The 17,216-nt window shown below is 48.9% G+C and overlaps 1 protein-coding gene across 1 annotated transcript in view; it reads left to right on the forward strand.

Annotated features, from left to right (window-relative positions):
- Window positions 1-7,073, forward strand: part of GCN1 (GCN1 activator of EIF2AK4) — a 71,037-nt gene extending 63,964 nt beyond the window's left edge. Inside the window, exons 51-58 of the mRNA XM_001363430.5 lie at window positions 616-846; window positions 1,328-1,521; window positions 2,128-2,242; window positions 4,090-4,186; window positions 4,491-4,639; window positions 5,278-5,385; window positions 5,773-5,991; window positions 6,390-7,073. Of these exons, the coding sequence (XP_001363467.1) occupies window positions 616-846; window positions 1,328-1,521; window positions 2,128-2,242; window positions 4,090-4,186; window positions 4,491-4,639; window positions 5,278-5,385; window positions 5,773-5,991; window positions 6,390-6,515 (1,239 nt within the window). The 3' untranslated portion in view covers window positions 6,516-7,073. The remainder of the gene's footprint in view (window positions 1-615; window positions 847-1,327; window positions 1,522-2,127; window positions 2,243-4,089; window positions 4,187-4,490; window positions 4,640-5,277; window positions 5,386-5,772; window positions 5,992-6,389) is intronic.
- The last annotated feature ends 10,143 nt before the right edge of the window (window positions 7,074-17,216 follow it).

Genomic DNA, 17,216 nt, shown 5'->3' on the forward strand with positions numbered 1-17,216 from the left:
GTGAGTTGGGGTGGTGAAGCTTAGGGTCAAGAGTGACTGGCAGATTGTAGACTTGGCTGACTAGAAGAAAGGGCCACGTGACCTCCATAGAGGGAAGTTGGGAGGAGCAAGGGTGGGTTGCAGGGAACGTGATGGGTTTCGTTCTGGGTATGTTGAGTTTGAGCTTCCAGCTGGACATTGGCTTTAGTAGCAGTGGAGAAGGGGGATCAGAGCTCAGAGGGGAGGCGAAGGCTGGACAGGTACGTTTGACAGTCATTTGCATAGAGGTAAAAGACTCGTTGATAGTAAGAGAGCATTGAAGGCTGAGAGCCCAGTGGCCCCCTGATGTGGAAGGGCTCAGGGTGAGGACTGTGGTCCTGCAGAGAAGGCTGGACCTTCCCATCTTTTAGTTGGGCCTGTCCCTCTGCCCTGTTTCAGGGTGCCCTAGCCAGCACTCACTTGGGGAAGTAGATCTCCTTGTCCCAGTAACTTGGGCCTCCTGAATGTATGACTTCCTGAGTAAAGGAGCACCATGTCCTAGGCGGAAAGGCTGCTGGGAGCTGCAACTGCTGTGTGGGTTGGATCCTAAGCCTCTTTGGCTTGGGGCACCTGACTCAAGTGTGTTCCTGTTGTTAGGGAGTGACCTCAATACTCCCGGTGTTACGGGAGGGAGTCCTGACCGGCAACCCAGAACAGAAAGAGGAAGCAGCCCGAGCCTTGGGCTTGGTGATCCGACTGACTTCAGCCGATGCCCTGAAGCCCTCTGTTGTCAGCATCACTGGCCCTCTGATTCGCATCCTGGGAGACCGATTCAGCTGGAATGTGAAGGTGGCTCTGCTGGAGACCCTGAGCCTCCTACTGGCCAAGGTCAGTGGGAAAACAACCCCCAGCCCGAGATTTCCTCCAGGGCAACTCTCCCCTTTGGTCCTTCGTCCCAGAACTGAAAGAGAAGCCCAGAAGGAATGTGGGGGCAAGGCCTTTGCAAGGTCTGCTGCCTTTGGGGCCTGCCAACTGGGGCAAAATCAATCCAGGGCCCTGTCATTGCTGTGTGTAGAGTGACTGTGCTAGACTCAGTTTGAGCATAGCCAGTTGAGAGAGAAACAGGTGGAAAAGAGGAAGATGAGGGAGAACCCAGTTGTTTACCGTTGAACCCTCTTCATGTTTCTCCATGTGTTCTTATTTCTAAAAACATTGATGTCTCTTTTCGGGGGTTGGGGGTTACAAAACCAACTATGACCCCCTAGATGAAAAAGAATCCTTGCCTTGGCTGCTGCTTTGGGCCTTTCCTTGCCTGGCCTTGGTCTTAGCCAGAACCACTTGCTAAGGCCAAGGTGTCTGTCCTCTGTAGGTTGGGATTGCCCTGAAGCCATTCCTGCCTCAGCTGCAGACAACCTTCACCAAAGCTCTCCAGGACTCCAATCGAGCTGTGCGCCTGAAAGCCGCTGATGCCTTGGGCAAGCTCATTGCCATCCACATCAAGGTGGACCCGCTTTTCACAGAGCTTCTGAATGGAATCCGCTCCACTGAGGACTCTGGTATCAGGTGAGATGGGAGAGAGGCAGGCGCTAGGCCTCCCCAGCAGTCACTTGGTTCCTGGCACAAACATTAAAATGAATATGGAGTGAAGGAAGGGAGAATGAGCAAAAAAGGTGCAGAAATTTCTGCAGTGAAAGGCCTCCTTGAATGGGGAAAATACTTAATATTGTTTCATTTATTTGCACTAACCACTGGCTGTTTCATCCAAGTGCCAGTTAAACCCATCTGATTAACCAGCCCACACGGTTTCCCAGAGCTCAGTCTTTTCCCTGGAGGTCACAGAAGTAAGGAAGTGGATATCTGTTAGTGACCTGTGCTGGCGTAGCCACTCCCTTAAGCAAAAGGCAGTTTCAGGGGCTGTCTGAAACCTCCCTTGTTGGATGGGTTTGCCCAGAAGGGTCGAGTGTCCATTGGGTCAGTGTTCAACTTCAGTGGCAGCTTCAAAGAGCTTCCAGACAGAAGCCTCCAGTGGGGTCATTTGGAGTTGCCTTCACCTAATGGGAGGAGCGACTCCGTAGTCACGGGAAGTCCAGGGCTAAGATATATCCAGTTGAGTGGGGGAGCCTCAGACGTGGGAGAGCAGGCTTTAAAATGGAGTGTGTTGTTTTGTAGAGACACGATGCTGCAAGCCCTGAGGTTTGTGACCCAAGGAGCAGGGGCCAAAGTGGACACAGTGATTAGAAAGAGCCTCACGACAGTCCTGCTGGGCATGCTGGGACATGACGAGGTACTGCTGCCCCACACCCTGGGGGCTCCTGGCCACACAAGGGCCTAACATTCAGTGTTGGGAGGGAATCTATTCTCTTCCTTTGTCTTCTTTTCCATTCTTTCAGTGAGTATCATTGGGGAATGGAAGTTATTCCACTTGGGGCAGAGGAATCTGGAGCAGCACTGTGCTGGGCACTTGAGAGGGCTGGCTTCCTTTGTAAGAATCTCTTCCCACCTCCGCTCTGCTCACTCTTTCTCTGTCCCTCTCACACGGGCACGTACACAATCTACCAGTTGCAGGGGATACGAACAGGACTGATCACGAGGAGGGGGACAACCTCCAAAGATGGTGCCTTCGCTTGGTGGTGACGTTCACACCTGGCCACATCACGGGGTGCGATGGCTACATGAAGGCTTATTGCAGCTTCAGAAATCATGCTTTGTTTCCCAGACACCCCCAAAGGACATCTCTCTTAGGGCCACATCCTCTCCTTGAGTATGGGAGGGGATAGTCACACTTGTCCGGCATGGGCAGAAGGGAGCCTCAGGCCTGGGTGGGGCATTCCTTGTCCTGGCTTGCACCCAGTGCTGGTTGTTTTCTCTTTGGTGTTTTAGAGGTTTAAGAAAGAGTGCCCGCCTCAATTAGGAACTTGTGCACCCTTCCCGTACCACCTTGGCCTTGTGACTGACTGTCTGTGTTGGTGCCTTCTACTAGGCTAGGAGCTGCCGGGGGGCGGTGGGGGGGGGGCAGGGACTGTGTGCCTCCCCTCAAACACTGTAGAGGCTAATGCTTATTGAGCGATTGAAGGTCATGGCAGTGTTACCTCTCTCTCCCCTGCCTGCCCTGGGGATGGCAATGTTGGCTTAAGAGGCCGCTGCCTGGGCACTGAGGATCAGAAAGCCTGGACGCCAGCTTGTTACAAATAGAGGAATCCATTAATTGTGTTACTGAGTGAGTAAAGAAGAAGGGTTAAAGCAAAAGATGCAAACCAATAAAAACCCCGCGACTCCAGCGAGGGCACTTTTCATTCAGTAAGTGCTGGGCAGGGGGTGTGCGGCTCCCTCCCCCCTCTGGGGCTGTTGGCATTCACAGTTCTGGGGCCTAATTTTGGCTCTGTTTTGTCAGACGATTCCACAGCCTCTGCTCAGCTGCATTCAGCCGTTCTCATCCCCCCCTCCCCCCCCCCCCTTTCATTCCAAATAAAGCCTGTGGCTTAAATAGTCATTCCCCCACCCCCGCCCTCCTGCCTACTTCCATCTCCATGCGGTTGGAGCTGGCCTGTTAAAGGTCTCCCTTTGGGTGCTCTTGGTGGGGCAGCAAGTAGCCTGTCATTTATGTGACTGGTTTCAGTGAAATGACATGTAGCGGGAATACTGGAGTTGGTCTTGTTCTGCTTTGTCTGGTGGGAGGTGAAGGCCTGCCCTCTGCCTGCTTTCCTTAATTTAGCCTTTGAGGCCAGGCAGAAGGGCTTGTTTGCTGGGAATGGCCTTTCGGCCATGATGGTTCAGTTCTCTTCTCTATGGATATGTGACCTTGGACAGGTCACTGAACTTTCTTACTTACCTGTGCATTGAGCCTGCCTTTCCCCACTCCCTGCCCTGTAGGGCTGTTTGGTAATTGAAATAATAACTATCATTCTTTCAGATTTCCACCAAAGAAAGGTTCTTTATAAATAAAGGCATGCTTTGCTATTATGAAGATAATTGCCCCCCTCACCCCTCCTAAAGTTTCTCTAATTAAGTGAAATGCAGAGGGCGTGATGTTTTAGCTGTACCCGTGTGAGGTGTGGAGGAGTCTTCCTCATTCCTGACTTGATGCTCTTTGGCCTGCTCTCATTTGGTCTCATCCCGTCTTCCTCCCTTCAGGATGCCACTCGGATGGCCTCTGCCGGCTGCTTGGGGGAGCTGTGTGCCTTTCTGGCTGAGGAAGAGCTGAACGCCGTGCTCCAGCAACACTTGCTGGGTATGTCTGAGTGCTGCGTGGTGGGCCTGGGCCTCCCCTGGCAGCCATGGAGGGGTTTCCCAATTTGGCCTCTTCCTAGGCTCACCTTCTTCCCCATCAGAATTCCTTGGGAGCGGGGCTGGGCTCTCCATGGGGCTCTGGCTTCAAAGAAAGGAATGGGGGCTAGAATTGGGCTTGGTCGCTCTTCATTCACCAGCTGAGGATGCTCTCCAGGGAAAGGGGTGAAGCCTTCAGGGGCAGCATCTTGGGCCTTTCCTTCCTCGGTGCACAGAGGGCACTGACTTGGGCATCTTGTCCCCTTCAGCGGATGTGTCTGGGATTGACTGGATGGTGCGGCATGGGCGAAGCCTGGCACTTTCTGTGGCTGTGAACGTGGCTCCAGACCGACTCTGCACCGCCAAGTATAGCCCCAGTGTCCAGGAGATGATTCTCAGCAATGCCACAGCAGACAGGGTGAGGAGAGCAGAGGGCCAGCTCCCCCCCCAGGTCCTAAAGCCCTGGGGCTCAGAGGTGCTGTCCAGCTGGAGCTCTCCATGGCGTGGGCAGATGGGGAGACGACTCCCAAGTCAGTGGGGACAGAGCTGACGTTTACGCCCTCCTTTACGTTTGTTTCTGGGTACTTGTGATCCTTATGACAGTCTTCAAGGCGAGGGCCTTAGTGGTGTTAGCCCCACTTTGTAGATGAGGAAACTCACAGTTGGGGAAATGATGTGACTTGTTTGGGCCACATGGCTCGTGACTGTCATAGGTGGGATCTGAACCCAAGTTTCACCTGACCTTAAATTTCTTTGTACTACACCCCACTAGACAATTTCTGTCATTTCCCCAGGGCTCAGTTTCCCCATCTGTAAGGTGAGAGCATTAGCGTCCTAGCCGTGGCATTCCATTTTTTCCTGGAACCCAGGATGAGGCAGGGCCAGTTTCCCCAGCTCTTCTGATACTGATGTTCTTCCTGGGCTTTGAAGGCATTTCCAAACCAAGGGGAATAGCTTGGTTGGGGATGCACCCTGGGTGGGTGGGGAATGGTTGAAGGGAGTTTTGGCCCAGAAAAGCCCATCCTCTGCCCTATGGCTTGTCCTCTGTGTCTGTAGATCCCCATTGCAGTGAGTGGCATCCGGGGCATGGGCTTCCTCATGAAATACCACATCGAATCGGAAGGGGGAAACCTGCCAGGCAAGCTCACCAGCCTCTTTATCAAGGTGAGTGGATGTCGGAGCTGCTCGAGCTGGTGGGCTTCTGAATGACTTTTGGGCTTCTCTTTCCTTCCACTCCCTGCCCCACCCTGGCTATTTGTGCCTACCTTGGATTCCTAGCCCTGCCTGGTCATCATGGCACTAGTAGAGACTGCATGGCCCGAGAGGGGGTGACCTGTGAGACTGGAGACAAGACTATGGGATAGTCTCATGAGTCCCCTTTCCCCGGAGGGGTGAGCCTGACAGACTGGGGGGTGGGGGGTGGGAGACCGGCTCTGAGAAGGAATCTTGTCCCCTTGGCAGGTGTTGCTAAGTTGGATATGTGGGAAATGTCTCGTCCCCGGTATTTAACTGCAGCTCTGTGCATCATCATCCCTTCCTCTTCCTCCACAGTGTCTGCAGAATCCATCCAGTGACATCAAGCTGGTAGCTGAGAAGATGATCTGGTGGGCCAATAAAGACCACCTACCCTCCCTGGATCCTCAGATCATCAAACCTATTCTCAAGGCTCTTTTAGATAACACTAAGGACAAGAACACCAGCGTGAGGGCCTACAGTGACCAGGCTATCGTCAACCTCCTCAAGATGAGGGAGGGTGATGATCTGCTTCAGGTTAGGCATAGGGGGTACCCTGGGGGGGGCAGGGGAGCTCCTTTTCTACATCTCATCTCTTTCTTCCCCCCCCCCCATCCCCCCCGGGGTAGGTCCTGGGAGTAGGTCCAGGTCAAGGGCATTTTCCAGGCCCTGCAGTCACCAGGAGCCCCTGACCCTCATATTCCTTCCTCACTTTGGGGGCTGGTGGTAGTAAGCCGAGTGGAAAGTCCGCAGCCCCTTTGACTTTTGGCCACAGCCAGACCTGTTGAGTTTTCTCTGGTTTTTCCCGTAGCCCGTCTCCAGGGGCTCCAGGGCTGAGGTGACTGAGGGGCGGTGCTGCTGGTTTTGTGAAACTAGCTGGTCAGCATTTGCTATCCAACTTCCTGATGTAGCTCTTCTCTGCTTCATCCCAACAGTCTGTTTCCAAGATCCTAGACGGGGTCAGCTTAGAGCTTCTCGGTGAGAGCTGCCGAAGGTCCCTGAAGAAGTTGGCCAGCCAGGCTGACTCCGTGGAACAGATCGATGACACCATTCTGACGTGACCCCCAGGGCCCCGCTGAGCTGAGTGTGGCCCCAGCCCTTCAACTCTGCATCAATTCTCAGTGTTTTCATTTTTGAAAATGTTCATTCTGATGGGGGCATAGGAAACAGGGTTCCCAGAGAATATTTTAATATCTAAACAGACCACAGCCAAAGCCTTAATCAGACCCACACGCAACTGAGAATGGCCTCCCCTTCTCACCTCCTCTAGGAACAGAAAGGCAGAGCACACCCAGAAGCCTCCTCGCCAGCCCTTGGCCCCCAGGAGCTGCTTGGGCAGCTGCAGGGCTGGACCATCCATTGTGGGCTGAAGCTCCAGGGCTGAGCGTTGGGAACGGCCCTTTGCACAGCCCTGCACCCAGGGCCTGGGGAGGTGGGTCGTTGGGTTTGGCTTTTCACTGCTCTGCTGCTTGTGACTGGCTCAGTACAGCAAGCTCCTATCAGACTAAAATGGTGTTTAAATAGCCTTAGCAATGAACAAGGGTGAGTTGGGGGAGGGGGGGTTAAATGCAGGCTGTTTAAAGGACAAATGTTTAATAAAGGCTTTGATTTAATCTTGATGCCAACAGCTCTGTCCTTTCTCCAAATGTTGCCTGAAGAGACTCCATGAGATCTCCAGTGTTGGGGTTTTCGATTGCTCTTTCACTCAGGGTCTGTTTTATCCTTAGTTCTGGCTGTCCAGAATTTGGAAGCAGAAGTTGGCCTCTGATGCCGGCCTCTCCCTGCTACCTCTCTGCTGATGTCTAGATCTTACTGAATTGAAGAGCAGTTTCTTGCCATGTAGATTATCAGAGCTAAGGACCTGGTCTCTGCTGAGCTTTCATCAGAACTAAGTGGGTGGGGGATGCTCTTTCCTTCCCTTTTTGTGGGTACTAACAGTCAGATCTGTGTTTGGGGAATGCGCTGGTCTGATCAGCCAGTTCCCTGTTCTCTGCTCTAAAGTTGATTGACAAGGCGGAGGCCTTCCAGGAAGAAATCGGCCATGGAAGAAAACCCCCTGCCGCACGCAGCGAAAGCACCCCATTCTTGGTCTGAGGAGCTTGCAAGAGGAAACTAAAGAGGCAGGTCAGCATCTGCCTGGCTTATGAATGACTTCCTTCCTCCTGGTTCTTAGAAGGCTCGTGACGCTTGCCTGTGTCCTGTCTGTGGGAGCACGCCCCACCGTTCCTGGTGACATCAGCTTTTCTGGGCTGTTTCCCTCAGTGCTCTGGAAGGACTGCTGACTGAGAGCAGAAGGCAGTACGATGACTGTGGAAAGCGCAAGAGAAAAATAAGTCATGATAGAATGGCAGAAGCGGACAGGAATATGGCTGCCTCTGTTCAGTGCCAGGAATGAAGGCCTCATTTCTTTTTGAGGAGGAGGACAAAGTGACCTTAAGTATCTCGGCATCAGATAAAGCCCCTTCTGTCCCAGAGCCTTCTGCCTTGCAGACCCATCCCAGCTTCTTGCATCCATGGCAGGCTCAGCTGGCTCCTTGAATTGTAGAATCCCAGGGCTGAAAGGCACCTCAAGAGGTCAGCTGGATGTACATCCCACACAAGGGAGCAGTCGCCTGGTAACCATGGCAACCGCTTCCCAGTTCCAGGATTCCATTGGTACTTCACAGTTTGCTCAGGGTATCAGCCTAGCGAACCACCTGCCTACATGTTCTTTGTGAATGAGCTATGAGGAGCAAGCTGTGTCCACCACTAGTGGGTGGGCTGGGGCACATGAAGTTTTCTCTGTGGATAGCCAAAGGTGATCTGTTTCTTCTTTGGGAACCCTACAACCTTTGTAGCTGCCATCAACCTTCAGTTTCCAGGGTGCTGAGTTGAATGGGAATTGAAGATGGAAAATACTCAAGAAAATTCATGTATCTTTTGCTATATTAAAAAAGAAAACAACAAAAAACCCTCCAAATACACCTGGCTTCATTCCAGAAACTGGAGAAGGAAGAGTTCTTTTTGTTCAGAATTGAAGACAAAAGGGTGATTCACAGATGGAAGTGACTCAGGGGCTTATCAAGGAGCTTAAATTGCATTCTCTGAGCAGGAAAGAATGGAGTGAGCCCCTAGAAAACTGGTGAAGAGCTATTACCAAGATAGCAGTTAGGACCATGGAGAGAAGACCTTAATTTCAGGGCCGACTCAAAGAACAGCAGCCACAGCCAAGATCAGTAGAGTACCTCTTCACACTTACTAGCTGTGTGACTCTGGGCAAGTCACTTAACCTGTTACACTAGAGCCAGGTTCCTTGTCTCGAGAGTAGATGAAGGGGTTGGACTAAATGGCCTTCAAGGTCCCTGTGCTCCCTCCACGATCATGATCAAATGCCTAGGTTTGTCTTCGATGTCCTAGGGTGACCGGGTCCTTGCTTCATGGCCCTCATTTGGCAGACCCACCTTACTCTGAGCCAATCACCCAGTCTGGTTGCCAATAATGTCCCTGTCCCCTGGTTTCCATCTCTTCTCAGTATTTGGGGGAGGAAATATAGACTAGATTTTTTTTGTGGGAGACAACCCCCTTTCTAAGGATGATTCATATCCAGAGTAGAAATTTGAAGCTACTTGCCCAGCAATTAGTGGGGCTAACTTGGTGATCTTGAGCAAGTCACTTGCTAGTGTCTTGTTTTTCTTCTGTATACAGTTTAAAGCGAGAAGACTAGATTAAAGAATTTATTATTCCCAAGGAGGTAATTTAGACCCTTAAAAGCTTAAAGTTACCCTCCAGGAGAGGTAGTGGAACTTTCTCCCACTAAAGCATTATTGGCAAATTTTGTGTTCTCTTTCATGGATCTGAGATTCATTGGGGTTAGCCTCCAAAGAAAGCACAATCTTGTGCCAGCTGTGGGAGATCTGAGGGTTATAGAGGACTGGATTTGGAAGAAGAGGACCTGGGCATCCAGATGTGAAAATGTTTTGTGTTCTGGGGTATGTTGTTATGGCATGTTCCCTACCTAGACAGTGGTAACCTCCCTATAAACTAAGTCAAAAAATCACATCAGTGTTGGAAAATGGAAGGGAACACTAGAGGCTCCAGTCCATGAGCTCCTGGAGATGCTCAATGGATGCTTCAAGCACGACACTGCAGGATCTTCAGAAAGAAAGGTTGCCGAGTCCAATTTTCTGTTGGTAGTGTTCTGGCTCAGGGATCTCACTCCCCTTTGTCCTCCACAGTAGCCCCCAGTAGGGACTGGATACCTTTGTCAGTGTTTTATACAATGGCAAGCAGTCAAGGGGATCTAGGTTCAAATCTTGACTGTCTTATTTTGGGGAAGTTAATTTACCTTGCCGGGTCTCATTTCCTCATTTATAAAATGACAATCGGGCTTGATTTCTGAGGCCCCATTTCTAAATCTCTGATTCTGTGAAGTTTCTTAACCTACTCCTCTCCTATGAGCTACTCTTCCACTTCACCCCAACCACACCCAGATAGCGATTGGTCTTGCCATTACTCACAAAGATGATACCTTTATGTCCAGGAATTCCAAAATGTAATCATCTATTGGCTTTCCACTTCTTCCTCTGCCTTCCCCAAGCCCCACTCTGTCTACACCTTTGACATCGGGTTTCTCCCAGTTATCGCCCCCACACTAGCCATTCCTGTTTTCCCATCAACCCCTTGGAGAACCAGTTCAATAATAACTACACTGTCCTCTGGACCCCTTCGCATTTTGCTGATTGTGCCCTACCAAGCCTTAGCATTGGCTTGCTTTCACCATCTGCTGCCTTCACTCCTATCCAGCATGCTTTTCAGTAGTTCTACCAAAGGTGGAGAAGAAAATTGAGCAACAGTTTTGGTTGGGTCCACTGCAAGTTTATATTAAACAATCTCAATTGGGTCCTCAAATGCTGCTAGGCATCCCTTATCAGCTTACTCTCCCACTCTCCCCAGAGGTTCTTCCAAACTTCCTCATCCCTCCTTCAATCTCCCCCCTTACCTAAGAACTTGGCCTGATATTTGGCAGAAAAAAGTGGAGATCATTTGCTGTGAACCCCCTTCCCCCCTCATTTAATACTCATGTCTTCTGCTATTCCTTCACTTATCTGGAATGATGAGGTGGCCTTACTTCTTCCCAAGGCCAACACCTCTCCATGCCCAAAAGACCTCATTCCATCCCATCTCCTTCAACAGATTGCTCCCTCTGTCATCCTCACTATCAACCACATCACCAATCTCTTGTCTGCTGGCTCCTTTATGCCCACGTTTCCCCAATCCCGACAACCCCCTCACTTGATCCTTCCATTCCTATCAAATATGGTTCTCTTTGGCCCTTTGTAGCCAAACCCCTCAAAAAGACCATCGGCCAACTTTCTTAAGCCCACACAACCAAGCTTTTCTGACCTCGTGATTCTAGTGAAGCTGCAGATGATCTCAACTGTTCTCAAACCTTGTTTTTCTTGACCTCCTTGTGGCCTTTGACTACTGATCGCTCTCTTCGCTCTTGGTTTTTCAAGTGTCATTCTTTCCTGATTCTTCTATTTATCACTTCTGCTTACTGACCTCCTCAGCTTCCTTTCCTCAGGAAGATGGTCCTTTCCTGATCACTCTTCCCTCTTATTTCCTGTTCATCCCATATATAGTGTGTTTGTACCTATTTGTTTGTATATGGTCTCTCTGTTAGACTGTAAGCTCTTTGAGGGCAGGGACTAATTTTTTTTTTTTTTTTGCATCTCTAGCACTTTGCATAGTGCCTGGCACATAGTAGGTACTTAATGTTTACTGCCTAACCGATAGTCATGATTTACAGTTATCTTTCCAATCACCGAATCTCGGCATTGTACGGGACCTCAGAAGTCATTTAATCCAAACTGAATTTGAACAAGATGTCTTTTAAGTGATAATCCAGTTGTTGTCGGGGGCAACTAGGGATGGCTGTGTCCTCGGCCTGAATTCAGGAAGACTTGAGTTCAGATTTGGCCTCAGACACTTACTAGATGGGCCAATCATTTAGGCTGTTTGCCTCAGTTTCCTCATATGTAACATGGGAACAATAACAGCACCTATTTCTCAGGGTTGTTGTAAGGATCCAATGAGAATAATATTCATAAAGTGCTTAGCACATAGTAGGCACTATATAAATGTTGACACTGTTATTGTTGTCTGAAAATTTCCAGGGAAGAGGAACTAACTGCCTTCCAAGGCAGCTTGCTTCATTTTGGGATGGTGCCAATTATCAGGAAGTTTTTTCCAACATCGAACCTAAATCTGCTTTTTGGCAGTTTCCCCTCTTGGACCAAGCAGAAATTACAATTTCTTTTCCCCAAGAGTCCTTCAAATACTTGAAGACAGCTGTCTTCGCCCCTTCTGTTTTCTGCAGATTAAGGGGCCCCAGTTCCTTGAACACCCCCAACGTCCTTTTTCTGGTCACTCTTTATCCTGCAAATACCCTTCCTAAAATGGGATGCCCAGAGCAAAGTCCATACGCTAGACGCCAATCTGCCCATTCTCTAACTAGAAGCCACCTCTCTTCCTGTAGCCTGACAGTTTGTTTTAAGCCCTTATCTTCCATCTTAGAATCAACACTAAATTAGTTCCAAAGAAGAAGAGTGGCAAAGGGTAGGTATAACTGGGGCTAAGTGATTTGCCAGGGTAACACCGGAAGTGTCCAAGATCACACTTGAACCCAGGACCTCTTGTCTCTAGGCTTGGCTCTCTATCCCTGGAGTCCTCTAGCTGCTCCTGAAGCTGACTTCCCCCAGCCAACTCCCGGGGAGCCAGTGTGAAAGAGGAGGCGCTGTCTGTGAGAGGAAAGACTCTTCTGGCTGAGTCTGAGGGGCTTTGCTAAGGCATCTCTGGAGAAGAGGCAGAGCCACCCCTGGCACAGAACAGCTAAGGGTACGCTCCCGATGATAGGGCTGGCGAGGGGGGCCTTCTGTGTGCTGGGAAGGCAGCAAGCAGAAATGGCAGAGCTGTGAATGGTTTCGGAGAGATGGTGACGCAGCAGAATAACACCTGAGGAGGACGAGGGGCACGGAAGGGAGACGCTTCCAAGCACCGTTTGGGCAAGGCACAAAGACGGGACATGAAGCCTTCTTTGGCTGGAGCTATTTCACTTGCAACCAACTGGATAGGCAGTGCTCTATGATTATGATGATGATGATGATGATAACAGTAATTGCAAAAGTGAAGATGCTCAAATAAGAATAAAAATAGATTTCTCCTCTTCCACTAATTCCTGTGCTTCTCTTATATGGACTAAATAACTTTACTGTTTAGCTAAAAACACCACAGGGCAGCTAGCTAGCACAGTGGATAGAGTGCCAGGCCTGGAGTTGAAGAGACCAGGGTTCAAACCTGGCCTCAGACACTTCCTAGCTGGGTGACCCTGGGCAAGTCACTTGACCCCCATTGCCTAGCCCTTACCACTCTTCTACCTTGGATCAGTACTTAGTATTGACTCCAAGTCAGAAGTTAAGGGTTTAAAAAGAAAAGTTTATATAATAAACTAAGATATAAACAGGGGATAATGAGTAAAGGGAAATAAGTGGGGAAAAAGTCTATGCTAGACCCAGATTACCTGCTAAAAAAGTACTCTTTAACCCAGAAGAATTAGTCGCCAGCTGGAATCCTTCCTGCTGCCAACCCAGCCTTCATGCTCTAACTACATTCTTTTACAAGTTCTGGTCACATCACTCTGTTAAAAGCCCTTTAGTAGGGGGCAGCTGGGTAGCTCAGTGGATTGAGAGCCAGGCCTAGAGATGGGAGGTCTTGGGTTCAAATCTGGATTCAGACACTTCCCAGTTGTGTGACCCTGGACAAGTCACTTAATCCCCATTGGCCAGCCCTGCCCACCCTTCTGCCTTGGAACCAATACACAGTATGGATTCCAATATGTCCTTTAGTGGCCACCTGTTACTTATTCAGTCAATTCACTCATCTATCCAGCATGAGCATCCCTGTGCCACAGGATGGTGCCAGACCTTTTCTTAGTGCTAATCGCTGACATTTCCTCTGTCTTTTCTAGACTGTTTACCTTCTCTACTACCTAGCCTCGTGCTCGGTATATGGATTCACTTACTAGATGGTGGGTCAGTGGCGGTGTAGTGGAGAGATCGCCAGAACTGGAGTCGGGAAGACTCAACTTTGAGTTCTCATCATCTAGGCTCAGACCTTTACTAGTTGTGTGACGCTTGAGCTTGGTGGCCTCAGTTTCCTCAACTAAAAAATGAGCTGGAGAAAGAAATGGCAAACTATCTCCAGTATCTCTACCCCTCCCCCCCCCCCCAAACCCCAATGGGGTCACGACTGAAATGGACCACCACCCATTCTAACAGTTAATTCCTGGACCCACCAGTTGGAGACGTATGGAAGGCATCCTTAATTTCTTGAACTTTCTGTTTCTAAAACTGGATTTCCCTAAAGCTTTGATCTTTCCCCTTTATAAGAGGGAAACTGTGTTGTGGCTGAATAATCACAAGTTCCAAATTAAGGGCTGTTGAGGTTTTATGCGACTGATACGGGTTTCGTTTGAAGTATTAGGATAAAGTGAGGCGGATGGATGTTGTTACTGCCTGCAAGTACCACAGCCCCTTTAGTGAAGTAAGGCACATTGGGCCTTACCATTCTAGGGCCAGTCCTTCAAATGCTGGGGATAACAGAAAATGGTTTATTAATTAACAAAGGGGAAGGAGGGAGGGTTTAGGAATGAGGATGCCCTAATCTCCAAGTTCTATTACTTCCCTCTACGTCCATCGCAAGATGGGGACTGAGATCTTGAAGCTCCCTGTCACTCCCTGCTCTGGCTAAGCATCCCCAAACCCTCTCCATGCTACCTGACACTAAAATCTTCCCTTGTCAGTTTATCTGCTTGTTAATAGTTTCTCTAAGTTGAATAAAGGTGAACTCAACTTGCCTGAGTTCACTGTGGGGTGAACACCTCAGCCCTCACACCGAAGGACTTGGGATAACGCTTCTTCTTAGGCAGGGTCGATAGTATAGAGAGAGGTTCGTTAAGTGGGTTTCTTCTGTGGAAAAGGAAATCCAAAGGCTTCCCTTCTCTCACAAAGAGGCTTGGCTAGAAAGGCTCCGCAGTGGGCACGCTCCTTCCTCTGAGGCTTCAGGGCAGGAAGAGAGAGAGAGAGAGAGGTGACTGTGCCACCTTCCAAACTCTCCCTCGCTAGCCTCTGCAAGACAACCTTCAACTTCACGGAAATTCACCCTTATTTTTATCATCTGAACTCGACAAGTTCCTGTATAGAAAGTACTTTAATCACTGGTGAATTGAGAGAGGTCACTGGGATCTTGTCCTCTTTTCAGAGATAGCCACGTTGAGTCATAGGGAAAGTAAGTGACTTGTTCAAGGTCACATAGTGTCAGATGGTGGAAGAAATTGGAAAAGAACCCAGATTTCTTTATTCTCTAGTCCTCCAGCCCCATTGTTCTTAACTATTTGCAAGGAGTATTGAAGAAGAGAACTGAGTTGGATATTTAGCCTGTACACCTGCAAAGCCATTATGGGCTTCAGTTTTCAGGGAAGGTAGAACTCAGGCCTTTTACTAACTGGTCCCTGGGCTATTGCTGCTCTGAGGGATCCTGCTCACCCTGGATAGAGGATGGGAGTTATTTATGTAAAGGAAAACTCATGAACTGGAAAAACTGGTCCCAAGATGACCTCAGTGGGATTTCTGAGTGACTATTTTCCTGGGACGTATAGTTTGACCACATTGCCATACTTCTCTGGGACATTTCACCCCTCCATTCCCCCCAAGGATGGCAACCTGACAGAGGGCCAGCCACATGGGAAACAAAGCTGGAGAGCCGGGAGTGGATCATGTTTTCATGCTGGTATGTCAAAGACTTGAGAGTTCTTGACTTTTTTCTAGATACGGCTTCTTTTTCATGGTTTTGATGCCATCCTCAGCATTTAAGACTTTTCTAATTCAATAGATGAAGGGGAGGAACCACACCTAGCTTTTTTTTTTTTTAATTGATCCTGGATTTTAGTTCTGAATAATTGCCTCAGGGGTCTCATCCTTGGCCTATACCAGTGATGGTGAACCTTTTAGAGACTGAATGTTCAAACTGCACCTTCATGCTGCATGTAAGCTGCCCCCTTACTCCAGACAGGGGAGGGAGGAAGCGCTCCCACTGGGCTGCTGGGTAGAGGGGCAGGTGATGTCCTCAGGCACGATGGAGAGGGAGCAGGGAGTAGCCCCCTCCAGTACAGATACCATAGGTTCACCTGTACCATTTGTGGGCAAGTAAACCTTCTGAAGCTACTTGGTGTAGAGGATAGAGTGCTGGACTTGGACTTGGGAAGACCCTAACTTGGAAATTTATTGGCTGCATGACTTTGGGCAAGTCACACCCTTTCTTGGTTTCTGACCTTACCTGTTAAATAAGGGGGTTGAACTCAATGTCCTCTAAGGTCAACTCTCTGATCCTATAAGTAAACCCAGATCCTGGTTCCTTCAACACCAAAGGGATTGAATGAGGTAATGTGTAAATAGTGCCATCTCGGGACTAAAATGCTATGATTCTGTCATTTTTGTGTTTATTTTTTGTGAGGTTTTAACTCTAGATTTAACTCTAGATAACTTTACAAAGCACCTACTTATACAAACTTGCCAAAGAGAGGATAAAGGGGGCTTTTGATCTATTTTTAAAATGTGTTAAGTAGTTACTTGGACTTAGGAGAACCTTGATTTGATTCTAGTTTCTTTGTGGCCCTGGGTTAAGTTTTTTGCCTCTCTGTGCCTCAGGCAACTCCCTAGGACTTGTCTACCAAGCCAGAGAAATGCTGGGGTTTCCCAGTTCTCCTTGACTGATGAAATCCTACAGTACTGGGGATGTGTTGGGGTGGTGGTAGGGCATCTTAATTTGAGGGGACTTATATTTGAGTGGGAATGGGGCTAAGAGAACACTAATAACTAACTCAAACAACTACAAGGCAGAACATGCTGAATGTAAAAGGAAAGTTCAAAGAAAAGTTATGAGAAATGTGAGGAACTCATTTTACTTGGAGAAAACAGGGGAGGCTCCATTGATGAGATGAGGCCCAAGTTGGACCTGGAGGAAAAGAATGAATCTGAAGGTGGAGAACAGGGTGGCAGCAGGGCTGGGCTCCATCCCTGGTGTGGTACCTGGAAGGAGAGTTGGGGAGAGTGGAGGGAAAGCAGTGAATTGGAAAACTTAATAAGTAATCCTGTTTGGCTAAAACAGCAAAACATTGGGTGACTGTCTGATAGGTAAGTGGTTTGGGAAGGACTCTGAATGAATGTCAGGAGAAGAAACTCATACTATTTAGGAACCAAAAGGACACCCAGTCAGCATATATTTATTTAGGGAGCACTCTGGTAGGCATATAGTGACACCCTCCACAAGCCTGTGTCCTTACACGTAGGGGAGGTAGTATGGTATAATAAACAGAACAGCCCATTTGCAGACTCTTCCATGGTGACCAAACCCTTCAGTTTAAATAAAACACTGGAACAAATGAAATGTCTATTTTTAATGTCTATTCACAAAGAACAAACAGATTCCATTTCACAGCCATGACAAAGATGATGAAAAAGAAAAATGACAAATGCTGGAAGGGCTGTGGGAAAACAGGCACACAAGTGCCCTCTTGGTGGACTTGTAAGTAGGTGCACCCACACTGGAAAGCAATATGGAATTAGATGCAAAAAAATCAGTCACAGGCTGGGGATACGATTCCTGCTCTCAAGCTCACAATCTTACAGGGATATTCAAACGATCATACACAAACAAACCCTATACAG

This window comes from Monodelphis domestica, chromosome 3 (assembly GCF_027887165.1).
Source record: "Monodelphis domestica isolate mMonDom1 chromosome 3, mMonDom1.pri, whole genome shotgun sequence".
Classification (NCBI taxonomy): domain Eukaryota; kingdom Metazoa; phylum Chordata; class Mammalia; order Didelphimorphia; family Didelphidae; genus Monodelphis; species Monodelphis domestica.